Genomic DNA, 20145 nt, shown 5'->3' with positions numbered 1-20145 from the left:
ATACCACTTAGAGGAAGATCCTTATTAATTTAGAAAGTTTGGGAGTTGAGGTTGAATAGGCCATTCAGAAGCCTACTTGGCTAGTTGAAAGTTCAATCAACTCTAGTAAAGAGAATGAAATTGTTGTAAGGCAGTGACTCTTATTTGATATGGATAACGAGATCTAAGTTTACCATGTAAAATTTCGAGGACGAAATTTTTATAAAAAATGGGAGAATGTAACAGCCCAGCCCCAAAAAAAAAAAAAAAAAACCCACTTATATTGCTTACCCTTGAACACGATGACTCCACTGGCTAAGGCTGAAGGTTCCCTTTGTCTATTCCTAAAAGTTTATCCCTAGCTAGACAGATAACATTTATTCACTTCACATCAAACACAAAGATCAGAGCACTAGCTAGGAAACAAAGAACCAACTGCATTAATAAAGACAGCATCACTACACTAACACCAACCATTTATTTCTCCTAGCTAGCATCAATCGAAGTCGGTACCAATTGAGATTAATTATCTCCCACAAACGAGAGCACGTCAGTATGTATGGTGTTATTTTTTCTTTTCTAAAAGGGTTATTAATAATAATTTAATAATTCACTTTTTCTAGATACATTTATGGTTTTTGCCCAACTTGCTTTTAAAACAAAATTATCTAATAAAAATACATTATAGAATACTAACATGCAAACTAATGGTAATCAACTTGCATTAAAATTTGGGATGTTTATTCCATATTGGTTGTGTGTGTCTAGTATCCGCTATTTATAACCCTAGTCTACAACTATAAAGGTTAAGTCATTTTGTAGTTGTACTCTAGTTATGTAATGTATTATAAACCCGATTTAAAACACTAATATTACTATTTTTGTATGTGTTCTAATAAGTCTTACTGTTTACTCAAAAAAAAAAAAACTTGCATTAAAATTTCATGCGTGATAGGCCAAAAACGTATTGACCCCTTGTGATGAATTAATTGATTAATTAGCCAAATTTATTGATTAACATGCAATTATACGTGGCAGTACAAACAAATCACCAATTAAACTAAGTATGCAGCGAAAATTAAATTGACATGGTGATTTGTTTACGAATGGAGAAAACCTACACGGCAAAAGCCCCACTGGTGATTTTAAAGTCACTACTCCCAAGAATCCACTATTATCAAAACAAGCGGTTACAAGTAAAGGAATCTCAGTACCTTATACCAATCTACAGTTGAACCTTTACCCCAATACCCCATTGGACTTATTCTGTAGTAACAATCTCTCATTTTAATGCACGGCTCCCAATACGTGACTAACTAATTGCGTGGATCCTAGTACGCGACTTGATCACCAACTTGAGAAGGATGTTGGCTGCAAAGTTCTTCTGTTCATCATACAATGAAGATCATGAAGTTGCTTGGTCACAAAACCCTATGGTGTACAAAACACAGCAGCTTCTTCAAGAGAAAGAAGAATTAGGGCAAATTAAGTTTCCGGTCACATCTTTCTTCACACTTGTGGAATTTGCTCTTGTGCAACTTCTGTAACCTTTTACGGCCCTTAAAATAATCCTTATATATGTTTAGGGTTGTGAGAAAAGAGAGCCCAAACATATATTCACGGATTTGATGAAAATCAATTTGAAAACTAAACTTCATAAACCTCGATAAATAACCATCTATCAAGCTAGCTATCAAGCCACGGGCTTTAGCAGCTTTTAAATCTCGATAGATGCTAGCTGTCGAGTTTTAAAGTCCTGCACTTTCTCACTTGATTCTTGAACAGACTTGCATGGTTTTAACACTTGAACTTGAAACCTTATTTCTTGAAGCATTAAATACATCCTAGATCTACCCAATTACAAGTAAAATGCGTTTTGTCGAAGGATTAACCAATTACATAAAATGTTGACATATGTTCCTAAAATTGACTCACATATGTCCTAACAATGTGAAACAAGTATCAATGATTAAAGAATGAGGCTCGTTCAGTTCTTGAACTCTCCAATATTGGACAAGTCTAGATGAGAATAGCATAAAAATATTATACTAGCCAAAGGGTAAAGAGCCCAAGAATATGCTAGTACCACACAGAAATATACACACTTTGTCAAAAAAAGGACCCAAGGAAGGGTCCAAGGGGATCCGGGACCCCCTTGGCCCAAAGAATTTTTTTTTTTTTTGTGGATATATATATATATATATATATATATCACTTTTGTTGTTGGGCCCTCCTCTTCCAAAACCTTAGGCCTCCTCTCCTCCAATCAGCTCAACCAACTTAGCCTAACTAGTAACTACTCAAACCAAAAACTAAGCAAAAACAAAACTTCAAAACATTTAACAAACCTATTAGCCTGATTTTTACAAACCAAACTTAAAAAAAATAAAAAAATAAAAAATAAAATAAAAAAGAGCGTCGAGTTCTCTTTTCATAGATGATTGCATTGTAATGTATTAAGAAACAATGTATTTTGTGTCTTTTGTATTTGTTGATAGATGATTGCATCTTAATATATTAAGAAACAACTATTTTGTGTATTTGTCTTGGTTGATAGTTTGTTAGTACTATATAGATGCTTATTTGGATTTTTTTTTTTCCTTATACTTTGACCCTCCTAATTTGAAATTTTGGGTCCGTTTCTAACTTTGCCACAACTATCTTTATGTATCAAACTATGAGCACTAAAGAAAATATCTCATAAAACCGTCTCAAAATATAATTTCTCTTTAGAGGTTTCTTAATTAATTTTTATCTAACACGACTGTGTCTGTTTCTAAATCTTTTTAAAACGGTGTCTAAAAAGAAGAAACAAAACAAGCAATGTTTTCTTTAAGACCCTTTACACTCTGTTTGACGGAAAGAAAAAGAAGGGAAAGCATGAAGTTTTTATGGAATCCATAATTTTTCTTAGTTTGGTTGATATGAGAGAAAAAGAAAGTGGGCTGATGTGGAGGGATGAAGTTACTATGGGATCCATATTTTTGTCATCAGCCAAATTAGGAGAAGGGGCAGATTTGGTAGGTGATTTTGAATTTTTCTTTATTAAACTATTAAATAAGGATATTTATTTGATCTTTATTTTTTGGCTTAAAAAATTAAATACATAGATCCTACAATGGACATAAAATTTAACAGCATCAAATTAATTAGACAACTTAGAACAATAAATAATCTTGTGTATAGATTGCAATAGAGTGGAGTGGTGTTGGATTATGGGTGCCTTATTGAAATATGATGAAAAAACTCAAGCATATATATTGTAATATGCTTGAACGTATCATAAAGAGAAATTATTGAGCAAATACCATAAATTTAAAACACTACTGTATCTTAATATATATATATATATATATATATATATGGCCAAAGAGTATAGTTATCCCTGAACCTTCACGCTGTCTATTCCTAATCAATTATAGTTTATCCTTTGACCAATAACGTTTATTCCAAATGTCTATTACTAATTTATTAAAACTTCCAATGAAAAATAAGACCCAACCTAGCAATGACAAAGACAGCCTCATTTACAGATGCAGCCAACAATTTCTATCATCCTGTATCAACAATTTTTTCTTTCCTCATAAAAGTGTACTTAAGACCTTACATTCTTTAAAGAATAAAAATTGTCACACACATCCTATTATATACTCATTTTTTAAACTAAAACACATGATCGGAAAACATGATTTCAATTTTGAAATAGTGCTTTCAGATATCGATATTAGTTTAAAAAAAATTTCAGCTTACCATTTCAGTTTAAAAAATGTGTGAACACTACTTTTTTTAAAAAATATATATATATTTACCCTTCTTAACCAACTTGTCTTTGGATCAAAGTAATCCAATAAAAATAAATTATACATTGCTAGCACTCCTAATATTTGGGAGTGCTTGTCAGTCGTCACTTTAATCCTTTAGCATTAATTGTCCGAGTACATGCAAAGCTCAAGTATAAGATAATACACTATATCAGTGACATGAAAAGCTTAACTTTAGAAAGTGTGAACTGGGAATGGATGTACCATTCTCCATCATTAAGATAATATTAGCATGGTATTATTTAAGTGCACATCCAACTAATTGCATGTCTTGTCTAAGCAACATCTCAAAATTGTTTATTTAATTGAGTTCGAAGACCTCGGCAGCAAATTTTTTTCTAGCTAGTTTTCAGCTAACAGCCAACCATGGTTTTGTTGTTTAAACTTTAAACAAATCCTTTTAATTATGTATTATATTCCGTTCTAACTATTCTCGCGAGCGCATACATATACACATACACATACATATATATATATATATATATATATATATATAGAACTTAGCAACACATGATTATGGTGTTACACTTAGCAAAAAAAAAGAAAATCATAGTTTTGTTAGTTTTAAATGTTATTTTTTAAAGTGTTTTTAGAAATTACTTTAATTTCTCGCTTATACAAAAAATTATTAATTTCTCGATAAAACACATGGCACCAAATTTTCCAACCAATAAATGCGTGTCATGTCATTGACAAAACCCTTATAATCACTATATTATTGTATGATTTGGGAGTTAGTAGTATTTTTATAACTTTTTTTATGGGATATTTTTATAACTTTTTAACTAAAAAGAAGAGGAAGAAAAAAAAACTACAGGCTAATAAATTGACTTCCTTTTTTTCTTTTTTCTTTTTTTGAGAAGAAACATATAAATTGACTTATATGTTAAAAATCAAATTATTTGTTTAAAGTCATTTTGTATCTTATTTGTAAACCAATAAGCCATCAAACAGAGGGAAAATGATCATTTGTATGGATTCATTTCTTATATAGTTCAGATTAGATATAAAAAAATTTAAACGTGTATCACGTCAATTAAAATTTTAATAACTTAACAATTTCTACATTGTTATATATTGAAAAGAAAATCTTAACCTCAAATTAATTCTCTTCTTTTAAAGTGAAAATGAAAGGAGGCAACCTATCCCTTTTTATATGATTAAAATCTGGCCGAATCCACTTACACTAAAATAAAAATAAAAAACAAAAACAAAAACAAAAATAACCAACCAAATCAATCTTATGAAAGATAAATGTTGCTTTTTTGACCAAGCACTGCACACAACCTACAATTATTTCCACATAATTTGAGCAAACCAAAAGCTAATTAATTAAGCCAAGACATCACCTACACCATTGCAAGCTGATTTTTCTTTGTGTTCTTCCTCATCCATTGTATCAAAAAGTGCTCTGCCTCTTGTCTCTGGCAAACATGCTGCAAATAGCCCACAACACCCTATCACCAACCCAAATACCACATAGGATGAAATTCCATCTCTTCTCTCTGCAGCCACTAGCATCGGACTAAACACACCACCAAACACAATTGCTTGTCTCACCAACGAAGTAGCTGAGTTCCTCACACAAGTAGGGAACAATTCTATTGTGAATATGAGTAATATACCGAAAGCAGTACAAGCACTGAAGAAGGATATTAACTCAAGTCCAATCTGCAATCTTGTCCACACCTCACCTTTTAAAGCACACATAATACTGAAAATCCCACTAAGGGTAGTGAAAGCAAGCACAGAAATTTTTCTGTTCAACTTACCTATAAACAAGATAATGAACATTGAAGATGGTATCTCAGATAAGGCATTTAATGTGACACTCAAGTAGAGATTGAATGACAAGTTTCCTACGCCTAATGGCATGCCATAGTACACCATTCCAACCCCAAAACCTATCACCATAACCAGTAACAACCTTCGGAAAGCCCATCTTTTCTGCACCAACATCTTTATAGTTGAGTAAACATTCCCATTATTCGACATTTCTTGCTCAAACGAAACCTCAGAAAAGCTCCAACTATGGCTAGGTGGTGCAATGCTTTTCAACGTGGCCACCGCTTCTTCTTTACGTCCACGCACAAGTAGCCATCTGGGTGACTCACAAACAAAGAAGTGAACCAACAAAGAATACAAGATTCCTGGGATAGAAGTCCACAAATAAAGAGATCTCCAAGATGAAATTCTATTCAAATAAGCTATAGCTGGTAGTGATAAGAACCCAATTGTGAAACAAAAGAATCCTATCACACCCACTTGGCCTCGCCACCTTTTTCCCACAAGCTCAATTGTTAACACAAGTGCAGATGTTCCAATTGTTGCACGGAAAAACCCACAAACCAATCTTAAAGCCGAGTAAACCCAAATGTTGGTGGAGAAGACAGTAAGCAAAGAAGATAGAGACATAGTTAGGCATGAGAGAAAGAGCATGTTTTTGCGACCAAGTGAGGAATCAGCAAGTGTAGCAAGAACAAGTCCACCCACTAGGCAACCCAAGAAGAAAGAAGATGCAGGCAAGCCAGTGATAATGGAAGCAGCACACTCTAAGTTCCATTCTGATATGATTGAAGTATAGGCAGGAAAATCCCATGCCCATGAATTCTTCGGAAGATTGCAAATATTGGAGACTGAGTTACAATCAAGTTGATTAGAAGTACAGTGCCATGCCGGGTGTGCATCAGTGAAGACACTAATGAATGTTTGTTGTGCATCAAATATCCATGCAATAGATACAAGTAGTGCTTGGAGGAATTGGGCCCATCCAAAATCTCCTATACACCTTTCAATGGTGGAATCAAGAGATGGATGGTGTTTCTCTAAAGGTGGAGGGCTGCTTTCTGACTTGACAGAGTTGGGTTGGGAGAGAAGTGGTGTTGAATCTGCCATTTACAAATATGTTTATGAGAAGGCAAGAGTTGGTAGTGTGAGAGGAATGTGAATGAATAACAATGGATTTTATAGTTGTTTTAGGCTAGGAGAGTCTAACAGTGTGTGCCAGGTCAAATATCACATTTAATATTAACCTCATGAAAATATTTTATTTGTTCATAAAAAGAACTACTGTTTTTAATTCTGGCTGGATCTAATAGTCTTAGAATAATGACGCAGCTATAGCTGGAGATGCGCATGTCTGATTCTATTGACCATTTTACATTTATTTTTCTTGTCCCTGTGCCATTTAATAAAATTTTGTCGTTAGGGTCTTTGATCAAGTAGATATTTATGAGAACAGAAACAAAGCATTACAACAAAAATTATATCATTAATGTATTTTGACAAGATCTTTAAGAGTTGATATTCACTAGATCCAAAGAACATAGAACACCAAGTTTGAATCTAGTTTTATTTATTTATTTTTAATAAAAGGTTAAAATCACCGAGTTTAAACTTGATACCTCAAATGGTTAAAAATTCTTTTGTTTTGAGGCATGTTCAATGAGATAGGCATTCTAATTAAAGAGCACACATGTGATGAGAGTATATATTATTAGGTGACGTGCAGGCTCAAAATTACTTAATTTTGTGACTCTAACTTTGGATTTTTTTTTTTTTTTTTTTTTGGGGGTCGATTTTGCTAATATTTACATATTTAATGTCTTAATTTAATTTAATTTTAATTAATTAATTAATTAATTATGATATTATTATAGTTTGATGTCGGTCCAATTTTAAATACTTCAAACCTCTCTCATTTTTGTTTCCTTGAACCGTTCGGTTTTCAAAACATTGAGTAGATGACGTGTAAACTCAAAATTGATTATATTTGACATCTAGACTTCATATTATTTATATTTGTGAGTGTTAAATCAGCATTTCTTGGAATGATTGTACATGACTCTAACTTCGGCAGGGACACTAGAACATGCATGGACGAAGCCCTGGACAATATTATTAACTCTTTTAAGTATATTGTTATAATCACAAATTTTTCTATAATATTTTTATAAACTATTAAGGTAGTAAATTCTTATTGATTCACATTTGGGCCTACTATTTACATTATTTTTTTACTTTCCAATAAACACTCATCACATCATTATTTGTAACAAAGTTTATAATTCTAGTATTTTCCTCATTTTAAAGACTAAGTCTAAAACAAAATATACAAAACCCAAAATAAACAAAATTACCCATTCTAAAACTTTTAAAATAATTATAATAATAATAATTAAGCCTAGTCAACTAATTTTACCTAAAATAAATAATCTGACTCTTTAAAAAATTTTAAACAGCCAACAACCAAACGGCTAAACAGCAGTAGAGTTAGAAGCTGAAATCACTACACACAATCAGTAATAAGGTCACTTCTCTCCCTCTAAGTTTTGGCTCCGTCCCTACATACATGAAGATGGACATAGAGAACATGAAGATAGTCATGATCATAATGACTGGCCAAGGGATAGTTATCCCTGGACCTTCCCTTTGTCTATTCCTAATAATCAACCCCGCATTATAAAGAAAGCATCATTGACACGTACTGCCAACCATTTATTTCTTCTGGCATCTTCCACCGCAAATATTATCTAAAAGCTCGTGTACGTATGGTGTAAAGGGTTATTTAGACCTCAGATTTTCTAAAGATATTTTTTTTTTTTTCCCAACTTGTTTTTTTTTTTTTTTAATTTATCCAATAACAATACATTATACTACTAACACGCCAACAATGGTAGTCAACTTGCTCTAAAATACCATATGAAACAAGTAACAATGATATAAGAATGAGGCTGCGATTATGACCTCTCCCTCTGAGAAATCAAGATGAGCATAGCATAATTAAAAATATTATACTAGTCTCCATGTGTCAAGGGCTTCACATTGGCAATTTCATCGTTTCCTTCATTTTGGAGATGTTTCAGTCTTCCTAAATTTTTATTAGAAAAAAGAAAGAAATTAATCTCATAAAACCGTTCTCTTAAGATAATTTTTGTCTCTTTAAAGACTTCTTAGAACATTAGCATTGGAGTGTAAATACCTCCCAGTTACTATTTTACAACTTAAACCATCTAAAATCCACTCTATTTGGGTTTGTAAACTTAAAAGAATTTGCAATCTATGAATAGTAAGGTTGCATTTATACAACCTTAATATCCATATGTTGTAAAAAATATATATTATTTTAATTTTGCAGTTGTGTGTAACGTGAAAAAGTTAGTGGGAGGAAAAAAAAAAGAGAATAATATTTTTTTATTATTTTATTAAGTGGTTTATATTATTTTATTGAATTGTATATAAAAATAAAAACTAGGATGTAAAATTATAAAATAAATTGGTAAAATAGATAAAATAATATTTGAGGATACAAAATATGTTTTTTTTTTTTTTTTAAATTTAATCTTCAGATGCTATGCTCTTAGCTTTTACCTAACACAACTGTGTGTGTTTCTAAAGCAAGTATTCTATTGCCTTTTGAAACAGTGTCTAAATAAGAAACAAAACAAGTAACGTTTTCTTTGAGGCTACTTGGAAGGAGAGAAAAAGGAGGGAAAGCGAGAAGTTTTTGTGGGAGCCATCATTTTAGTTTCGTCGACATGAGAGAAAAGAAAGTGGCCTTATTGGAGGGATGAAGTTACTATGGTATCCATAGTTTTGTTATTAGCCCAGATTAAATGAAAGGAGAGTAGAAGGGAGAGAGTTGGTAGGTGATTTTGACTTCTTATATTTTAAAATTATTAATATGTAAAAATATACTTTTGGTACTTATATTTTGGTCCCATTTTTGTTTTGGTTCTCACTTTTTAGTCGTGTCTATCTGAATCTTTGAAAACAAAAAGAAACATGTTTATTTTAGTCCTTGTCGTCAATTTACTAACAAAAAATTCATACATGAAAAATGGAGCGCTTTGTTGGCAAGCTTTGCAATTAAAAAAATAAATAATTGATTCTATGTGCCATTAGCCCACATTCACGTCATATCCATATCAGAAAAAAAATTAAAAAAAAAAAAAAAAAAAAAAAAGAAGCAAAACAAGAGCCATGTCAAGTTATAAAATAAAAACAAAATTATGAACTTATAATTTTAAAATAATTATTTTTTTTCTTGTCATTATTTTTTTTTTCCAAGAATATATTCATGTTTATGTTTATGTGCAAGGTTTTCAGACTCGGACCGTTCATTAAACCGTAAAAGAGAGAGGTTCAAAGTTTTTGAGGTCGAACCGGGGTCGAACCGTGATGATGTCATAATTAATTTAATAATTAATTAAAGCCTAAATATAGATATTAAATTTATAAAATTAGCAAAATTGACAATATATCTATATATGTGAGGGAAATTTAATGATTTTCAAGTATATATTTAATAATTAAATAAGAAAGTTAATAAAATAAAATAATAACCATGAAAACATTAAAATTTATGATTAATTTTTGAAGTCTAGTTGAATATCTTTTAAGGATTTTAATTATAATTTTTTTTTTATTCCTTGTAAGAGTGGATAATTTAATTAAGTAGAATAAAATTTTGTTAAGTTGTTTTTTATTTTTTATTTTTAAATATTGCTAAGGGTTTGGATCGCACAGTTCTCACCGATTCATGCGGTCCAACCCCGGTTTTAGGGGTTCACGGAATTAACAAAAAATCTGATTCTTTAGGCTTAAAAAATCGTTTTTCATCCCAGTTCCTGGTTTTCACGGTTCGACCTCCCAGTTTGATTCGGTTCTGAAAACCTTGTTTAGGTGTTCTTCCATGTTACTGTTCAAGTTCTTCATGTTCTTTCCTCTAAAGAACATGTTTGGTTGCCCAAAAAAGTAAAAAATCATAATTAAACATACAAAAACATATAAATCTCAAAGAGCCGATAAATCTTAAAGAACAAACCCGAAAACACAAAAAAAAAACCCAGGAACTCAAAAAACCCATAAATCTCAAGGAATAGATCCAACCAACCATTGGCAAATCACACCCTCGATCACCACGACAGATCACACACACATATTGCACTTAGCAACCCATGGTTATGGTGTTACACTTAGCAAAAAAAAGAAAAAAAGAAAAGAAAAACCATAGTTTTGCTAGCTTCAAATGTTTTTTCTTATAATATTTTTTTAATAACTTGTTTGATTTCTCGCTTGTTTGATTTCTCGCTTGTTTGAGAAATTATACATTCCTCAATAGGACACATGTCACCGATTTTTCAAACTAATAAATATGAGTCATGTAATTAACAAAACCCTTAAGCATTACACTTAAATGAAAACAAATCCTTTATATATATATATATATATATATATGTGTGTGTATTGTATTTCATTTCATTTTTCACCAATCACAATTTGCCATGTGCTTGATATTTTTCCATGCTAAACTTTAGCTATTTTATAAGAAAAGTCAAATAAATACATGACAAATTATAATTGGTAAAACATAAAATTATGATGCTCAGTTGAGTGTATATAAGTCTACCATGTATAGGTGAGTGGTCCGCAGGTTGTCAGTTTGTTTATGTCTATGGGTGTGTAAGCTTGGTGGATTGTGAGCATGTGGTTTATATTCAGAATATCTTCTTTGTCCTAAGATTATTGTATAATTTTTGTTTTGTTTAATAATTAAGCACACAAAAAGGCACACTCTGTTGAACATGATGATTGACTAAGGGGATAGTTATCCTTGAAACTTTTCTTTGTCTAGTTAGATCAAATGATAAAGTACCTTGTCATTGAATAAGATATTTTAATTTAATTTATGTCTACACAAAAAATCAATTGACGTACCAACCATATAATAAAGAACAATTATCACAAAGTGAACATCGTAAATGTAAAATACTATCATATCTATAAATAAATAAAAAACTAGCATATCCCTGAACTTTCCCTTTGTCTATTCCGAATAAATTATAATTTATCCCTCAACCAATAACATTTATTCGGTTTGTCTACTACCAAATTATTAAGACTTCCCTTCAAACACAAGAACCAACCTAGCAATGACAAAGACAGTCTCAATAAAATGCGCAGTCATCAATTTATATCTTCTAGCATCAATTGAACTCACCAAGAAAATTATCTCCCAGCTCAAGTGTATGTATGGTGTAGTTTTTTTCTCCCCCTTATAAAAGTGTTTTTAAGACCTCACCCTTTCTAAAAACATTTTCTCCCCTTACCCAACTTGCTTTTAGATCAAAATAATCCAATACAAATATATTATACAATTGTAGCATTCCTATCAATAATTTGGCAGTGCTTGTCACTTCAATACTTTTTAGCATTGTCCAAGTACATGCAAAGCAAGTACGAGATAATATACTATACCAATGACGTAATAAGCTTTATCCATAAGAAATTGTGGGCTGGGAATGGATCGATGTACCATTTATCCATAAGAATGATAATAATAGCATAATTTTGTTATTATGCTATTATTATCATTCTTATGGATGAAATTATGCTAGTAATAGCATAATTTCATCCACTAATTGTCTTGTCTAAGCAAAAGCTCAAAAGTATTTATTTAATTGAATTCGAAAACCTCGGCAGCAAATTTGTTATTACTAGCTTGTTTTCAGCCAACAGCCAACCATGGTTGTGTTGTTTAAACAATTCCATTTAATAAATCTATGTATTATATTCCGTTCCAACTGCTCACACACACATATAGATCTGTGTCTTGTAATTAACAAAATCCTTGTAATCACTGCACTTAAATGTATGATTTGTGAGTTAAAAGTATTTTTATAACTTTTTTACTTATTCATAGATTTAATCTCTCAATAGGATTATCTTACATGACCTTCTTACCCAATAAATAAATTTCACGTAATCAAGCAAAATCCTTATCATAATTCTATTGTATGAGCAATGTAAGTTCACAACTTAAAGGCTGTTTGACGTGAGGGTTTGAAAAGAAAATTCGTTTATTCAATATTTTTTTTTTCTTTCCTTTTTCCATGGGCATGAATCAAATAGTAATTCCAGACTTCTAGTATCATAAATATCCTACGTGACAAGTTGTAACTGGCTAATTGTCACTTTCACTTAGACCAATCATTTTTTTTTTTCCTACTAAATTAGAACCCCATTCACATGAGTTGTTCTATGGTACACCCGTTTTTTTAGGGGGTATGGTGCCCACTCAAATCTTGACCCTCAATTGTAATAGTTTTAATCCTAACCATATATTTAATTTTAGTGAATACTGATTACCAGAAGAGCAAGTTTCCATATAAAAGCACAACCCTAAAAATAAATAAATAAATAAATAAAAACAAAAAACAAAACATATCTATTTCTCTGTCACGTTCACTCAATTCTAGGGGAGAACCAAGCTTTCTATCCATCGATCTCCTTCCCACATTCCATGGATTTGCTAACCGGTAAAGGTGAGGATCAAAACTATACGCTAATTTCCAAATGATCAGTTTGGCTACATATCGAGTCTGTTTGGATTGAGCCTATTTTTGCTAAAACTAAAACTGAAAATACTGTAGAAAAATAATTTTCAAATGTGTAAATAGTGTTGTGGGACCCATTTTTAATGAAAAAGTTGCTGAAAAATGTAATTTGTGGGATCCGTAAACAGTACATGGGTGCACTGTTCATAGTTGACAAGTCAACTATTGCGGGCTGAACAAAAAAAAAAAAAAAAAAAAAAAACCCGCAGAACAGAAACGCAAACGCCAGAATCAGTGCAATCCAAATAGGTACATCATTCCTCTCTCTATTTGAGTTTGATATGGTCGAATATGGTTATTGGGTATCACTGGCAGCTCTACTTATATGTGAATGTGGTCCTCACTTGTCAAAAAAAAAATTATACATGCAAAAAAAAAAAATATATATATATATATATATATATAAATAAATAATTTACACTAATATATTTTGTAACCACCTAACTTGAAAAAAATGTAACAGGCTAACAACTTATTGCATAAGATTTGTTATAAAATTGTTGTGATCACTTTATGATTCTCATATCATCATTTTCAATTTGTTCTTTATCTTTTATTAGTCTTTTTTTTTTTCTTATTCTCTTTGTTAGTACAAAAAAATATATATAATATTTCATGTATTTGCTTCTTCTTCTTTTTTTTTTGTGACGTTGATATATTCAAATTGTCTTTTTATTAAATTTTGTATAATTTAAGTTTCTTAATAACCACCCTAAAAAAAATTTCTAGAGCCGCCACAGTTGGGTATGGCCATTCATAAAATTATTGGGATATGTTCTTAAAAGATTCTTCTTCTCAAGCTCTATTTTGACATTTTTGGTTCTCCTTGAAATAGGTTGAGCTTTGCGATGATGATGAGTTTCTTGTTCTAGCCACTTGTGATGGGATTTGGTTAGTTGGTTTCCATCTAGGTTCTCTTATTAATGTATTTTTTTTCTTTCTAATTTGTGAAATTTACTCTAAATGCTGTTAGGGACTGTATTTGTTAAGTGGTACTTCTGAATTCAAAACTTTGTGAATTTAGTGAAACTGTAGATGGTCTGATGTGTATGATGATAAACTAGGCTTTAGGTGTTTGCCATTGCTTTACTGGTTTTCTTGGAAGTGCTTACAAGTCCTGAGGGCACATTCAGTGCAAAAGAGAATTGGAAATCTGCTTCTTGGATTTTAATCGCAGGAACCAGTTGTGATAACTTATGTTCATTACTTTTGATAATGTCGTGGGCATCATTTTAGCTGCTAAACTCAATTGGGTCTTCAATTATTTTTATTTTCAATTGTTTAGAAAAGTTGGTATTGGCAATTCGGCACATAATGTGAATTAGAATGTTCACCTATACATTTTATAGTGGTGGAAGGGTTCTGCAAGTGTTTGTCACAATTGGACATTAAGAGCATTCACATCAGTTCTTCTAAATTTTCCGTCTATTTTACACGAAAAAACCTACTTTTTCTATTTTACACTACCACCTATATAAAACACCCACATCAGTTCTTCTATTTTACAAGATATTTTAATAAAATAATCACCTTTCTCATTTTTTTTTTATTTCGCTCAACTGCCTATCCCTATACGCGCTCTCACTCTCTCTCTTTATTCATTTTTCCAAAACAGAAAGACCTCTCTCTCTATTCAGCCAAAAAAACAGAAAGACCTCTCTCTCTCTCTCTTTCTTTTCTCCCTTCTCTCTCCCAAAAACGACGGACCCAGATTACTTCCTCACAGTCCTTTCTTCACCGGCCGATCCAGATTCTTTCTTCACCGGCTACCCAGATCCTTTCCTCACCGACCGATCCTTTCTTCACCTGCTACCCAGATCCTTTCTTTCTAAAAACTACCAACCTAGATCACTTCTTCACCGGGTCCTTTCTTCACCGGCCGATCCAGATCCTTTCTTCATCGGCCGATCTACAAACCAAGCTCCGGCGACGCAGATCCTTTCTTCACCGACCGATCCACGAACCAAGCTCCAGCGACGTAGATCCTTTCTTCACCGGCCGATCCACGAACCAAGCTCGGCGACCCAGATCCTTTCTTCACCGGCCAATCCACGAACCAAGCTCCGGTGACCCACATCGTTTCTTCACCGGCGACCCATATCTCTCTGTTGGTTTGTCTGTGTGGGTTTGTTTGTGTGTGGGTGTGTTTCTGTGTTGATTTATTTGTGTGGATGTATTTGTGTGCATCTGAGGAAAACAAGATGAGGAGCTAAGGTTGTTGTGCACAGAGAAGAGAGAGAAAAATTGGTGCGAACGAAAATTAGTAAAATAATGTATACACGAGCTACAGTGTCCGTGTAAATTTACACGGGTACTGTAGCTCGTGGAAAATTATACATGAGTTTACATGAGTTTACAAAGACTGACGCAGTGTGTTTTTTGCTCCAAAATGTGTAAAAATGATCAAAATGTGTATTTTACACATTTATACACAATTATCCAAGAGCTGATGTGAATGCTCTAATCAACTACAGATTTTAAACTCTGGTTGGATCTAAAATTTATAAAATAATATTGTAGCTAGCTAGCAATGTATGGCAGATTCTACTGACCATTTTACAATTATTTTCTTGTTTCTGTGGGATGCAATTAATTTACATCAAATATTGTATTATTATGACAAGGTGTTTATGAGTCAATATCCGCTGGATTCAAAGAACATTAAACACCAAATTTGAGCCTTTTTTCTTTTCTTTTTTTAATTCTCCAAAAAAAAGAACCTTTTTATTTTTATTATCATTATTTATTTATTGGAGAAACAAAACACCAAGTTTGAACTTGATACAATAGAATGCCTTCATTGTCCTAAAATTATATAATTTTTGCTCTATTTAGGGACACTAAAAGAGCACACTCCCAAGAACATGATGACGGGATTGCTACATTTTTTAATCACAAAAATATGTAGAGGTGTGATGATATTTATACCAAAAAATTATTTCATTCACAAATGGATAAATCTCGTCAAATTCCACATCTTCATAAAAGAAAGGGAAGAGAAAAACCCAAAACATAACTTGTAAGTGAATAGTTTGAGGGAGAGTCCATTTTGTATCAAATAAAGATACAATTGTATAAAGAGAGTTAGTAAGTAAACCATGTAACTTTGCTTATGCTTTCGTGAAAAAGAGAATGGGGGAGAAAACATTTATTTATGTTTTGTTTTGTTTGGCAACTCACTTGCCATTCAGAAGAATATATATATATATATATATATATATATATATATATAAAAACATATATAGTGGTGCCTAAATTTAAGGATATGGATGAGAAGTTACAGTAGTGGTTTTATAGTATGAGCTTTTAAAAAAAAAAATAAAGACAAGATTTGGGGAAAAGAAAATGAAAAATAACCGTGAGATTAGAGTAAGGAAACCTGAAATTTTATTGAAAATAAAAAGGGACAAAAGAAACATATAAGTCTTGATAAAGGAAAAGAAGTAAACAGTGAAAACGTGGAATATGGGAGAGATAGGAGAGTTGAGGATTTGGAATATAATAGTGGTTTTTTTATAGTAAGAGTTTTTAATTTTTCAAAATAAAAAAGAGAAGATTTGAAAAAAAAAAAAAAAAGAAGAACAGTGAGATTAGAGTAAGGAAAAAAAAAAATTAAAACGTGGGGCGAGTGGAATATGGGAGAGATGTGAGAGTTGAGTTTAAAAAACCCACTAGAAAAGTGATCCTATTTTGTAGGGAATTAGAGATATATTTTTACCAAATGTCCTATTTAAACTTAAGGGTGTAGGGGCATTTTTGAATCACACAATTGAGGATCTCAAACAGGGAAAGTCCCTTAAATAGTAGTATAGATAATAAAAATAAAATTATATTTTTTTTCTTTTTTTTTTTTTTTTTGAAGTGAAGTGATCTTTTACTTTAAGCTATATAATAAATATATATTATGTGAGATTATTAAAAAAAAAATTATATTTGTAGCTCCAAATTTATATATATTAAAAAAAATTTTTGAGAAACCTTAAAAATAATTAAAATTGAAAACATAAAGCACCACAATATACACATAGATGTAAATGAAAATGCCCTAGATTGAATATATAAATGCAATCCATAAAATAAATTTAAAACATAGTTTAGTAAAAGCTCCAGTTAAAAATATTAACATAAAATGTTTATCTATAAATCTAAACATCAAAAAATCGAATTTCATTTAAATATTTTATATGGTCCCAAAGAGCAAAACGCTTGTTTTCAATCTAAAATAATTAATTCATTAAATTAGAGATTTAAAATATTTCCACTTACATCAATTAGTAGTTTTTATTAATGTTTAAACTTAAGAAATAGTAAACAAATAGATTTGTTTACTTAATCAAATCATCATATATAATCAGATATTCAGATATATTCTAAGGGAAATATATAAGTTTATATATTTTAAGTTCACTATTTCATTCGTTTTTTTTTTTTTTAAGATCATTATTTCATTTATATTTGAAAAAAAAAAAAAAAAAGTGGTAATGATTAATACCTTGAAGCTACCGTTTAACGGTTCTCTTCCTTGTTTTGTTCTTCCTCCTAATCATTTCAGATCAAGCTTGTGGTGATTGTGTTGCCTGGTTTTGTATTAGGAATTACTTGGTTTCATAAAATTTAAAAAAAAAATATATATATATATATATATATATATCAGAGCCACTTCACAGATAAACGCTCTGATACCATAAAGGGGAAGCACAGATGAAGGGGAAGGAAGCACAGAAATATTGTAAATGGAAATAATGTAAACAACGCGAAAGTAAATAGCTTGAAAATAAATAACTTGAATGTAAGAACAATAATAAGGCGGTAGAACCAGCCAAGCAGTATATAACAAAATAATTCAAAGTAAATAAGAACAATAGTTCAAAATAAATGAAAGCAATTTAGAACCATCCGGTATGGCGGTAATCCGTCCAAGGTGGTGGTAGCAACAAGTAAAGTAATGAACATAAAACTGAAAATACTTGTTATTGAAAGTAGGATAAACACTTACAGTAGTAGTAGTGAATACAAGATCTCAACAGTTACAGGTTAACAAGTACAAAGCTTGAACTAGTCCTAGTTACAAGGTTTGTAGGATTACAAAGTTTTTAGTGAACAAGGATGAATAAGGTAGTAGTAGTAGAAGTAGGGTGAGTTCTTTCTCTAAGAAGGTTAGTTCTAAGGGAAGAGAAATCAGAAGTAAAACTTGACCTGAAGAACCCTAAAACTTAACGGACAACCCCCCTTAAATAGGCAAAAATTCGGAGTGAACAGTGTCATGAATAGTAAAAAGTGAACAGTGATCTGTGAACAGTAATCCGTGAACAGTAATCCGTGAATAGTAATTAGTGAACAGTAATTAGTGAACAGTGTTTTTTCCACTTTTTTGAAATAAAAACTTCTGAACTTTTGTCCTTCATTTGGTCCAACATGTCAGGAGAAGCATGGCAAAAGACAAAAGGAAAGCATGCATGTCTCCACCAAGTACTTAGATGCTTCTTTCTTTTCTAAAAAGACTCCAAATGTGGCATCATGTGTTGGTCAAAAGGAAGCTCTTGTCATCATATCTTCACAAGCATTATGGCTCTTGTCATCATATCTTCACAAGCATCATGGCCTGTGCCTTTCAAACTATTTTGAATATTGTAATAGATCTGGCCGTTGTGTAGGCTAGACAAATAGTGGCCGTTGTGCAGACTAGACAAATAGGGGAATCAAAATCTTCCGCAAAATCCGGAATATCATGAGTTGGTTCCGGATTTTCCGCAACATATTTGTGAATTACAATAAAATATTTTGGCTGTTGTGCAAGCCAGACAAATAAAGTAGCACCAGTCTAGAAATAGTAGTGGCCTCATCAATCAGTAGAGGGAGCATCGGAGGGATAACCATCAAAAGGATCAAAAGGACCTTGTGGAGAATCACATACATGCTCATGGTAAATAGCATACTTATTACAGAATCCACAATATAAAATTGGCTCAAACTTTGGGGTTTTTCCTGGGATGAGGAGACTGTTTAGATTAGGATGATCTTTTGTTTGTAGGTGAACAAAGGCGTCAGCATAGGGTTTGGGGCCAAAAATAGCAATTCTACCTGTGCTTCCTATGAAATGATAATTTTTCCATAGATTATGAGCAACTTCACGAATTTGATTATTAAAATAATTTCTCCAGCATTTTGCCAGACCAAAAGGATCTTTAAGGGACAACTGAGAATTTCCCTCGAACCATGGCCCTTGGTGGGTATAGCCATTAATGAGGATGAGATGCTTTGAGGGGTTAACATTCATCCAGTTATTTTTCTCCCACTTTGGTAGAGTGCTCCAGCATCTGATGGTAACAAAAGGTCTAGTGGAAGAGTTTTCAAACCCTTTAATAGCATTTTGAATGATCTGTGGAAGTTGGCTAGCCTGTTTATGACTTGTCAATTTTACAAACCTAACAAAGCCATATTCAAACATTTGGGAAAGCCAGCTAGAATTAGGATCCTCATCATCACTATCATCTGAATCTTCATCAGTGAAATATGAACCAGTATCAAAATTAATAAGGAGACCAGGAAATGGATGTTTCTTTTCATATACTCTGAGACTGCTCCCAAAGTGATCTTCCCATTCAAGCTGAATAAAGACATTATCACCTTCGTCTATTTCATTAGGGTCAGGAATAGTAGCAGTAACAAGTTTTCTGAAATACTTGGACCATAGGTCAAAAGACCGAGACATAGCCTTGCTATCCAGAATACGAGATTGTAAATCTGAAGGCAAGTTGGCAACAGCACTTCTTAACATGGATTGGGTCTTAAGACTCAATCTAGCATAATCAGTGCCCATTATAGTCTTTGTATCCATCGAATGGATTTCCTCTTTGCCAAAGAGTTGACTAATGTAGGTTTTAAGACGGCTCACAAGAGCCTCATTTTTTGAAACAAGGTTATTTTCTGGAACAAAGTCAATATTT

The 20145-nt window shown here is 31.9% G+C and overlaps 2 protein-coding genes across 4 annotated transcripts in view; both read right to left on the bottom strand.

The window, feature by feature from the left end:
- The window catches only part of LOC126720330 (uncharacterized), a 57430-nt gene that overhangs the window by 13865 nt on the left and 23420 nt on the right, over positions 1-20145 (bottom strand). The window lies entirely within an intron of this gene.
- The window catches only part of LOC126720328 (organic cation/carnitine transporter 3-like), a 71466-nt gene that overhangs the window by 42631 nt on the left and 8690 nt on the right, over positions 1-20145 (bottom strand). Inside the window, exon 1 of one of the 2 annotated variants that reach the window (XM_050422662.1) lies at positions 5088-6732. In XM_050422662.1, the coding sequence (XP_050278619.1) occupies positions 5133-6695 (1563 nt within the window). In that variant the 5' untranslated portion in view covers positions 6696-6732 and the 3' untranslated portion in view covers positions 5088-5132. Of the gene's footprint in view, positions 1-4931; positions 6733-20145 lie in introns of those variants that run through there. The other variant, XM_050422663.1, reaches the window with a different exon arrangement.

The sequence above is a fragment of the Quercus robur genome, chromosome 4, assembly GCF_932294415.1.
Source record: "Quercus robur chromosome 4, dhQueRobu3.1, whole genome shotgun sequence".
Classification (NCBI taxonomy): domain Eukaryota; kingdom Viridiplantae; phylum Streptophyta; class Magnoliopsida; order Fagales; family Fagaceae; genus Quercus; species Quercus robur.
Note: the sequence above shows the minus strand (reverse complement) of the source record. Positions and strands in the feature narration are given on the sequence as shown.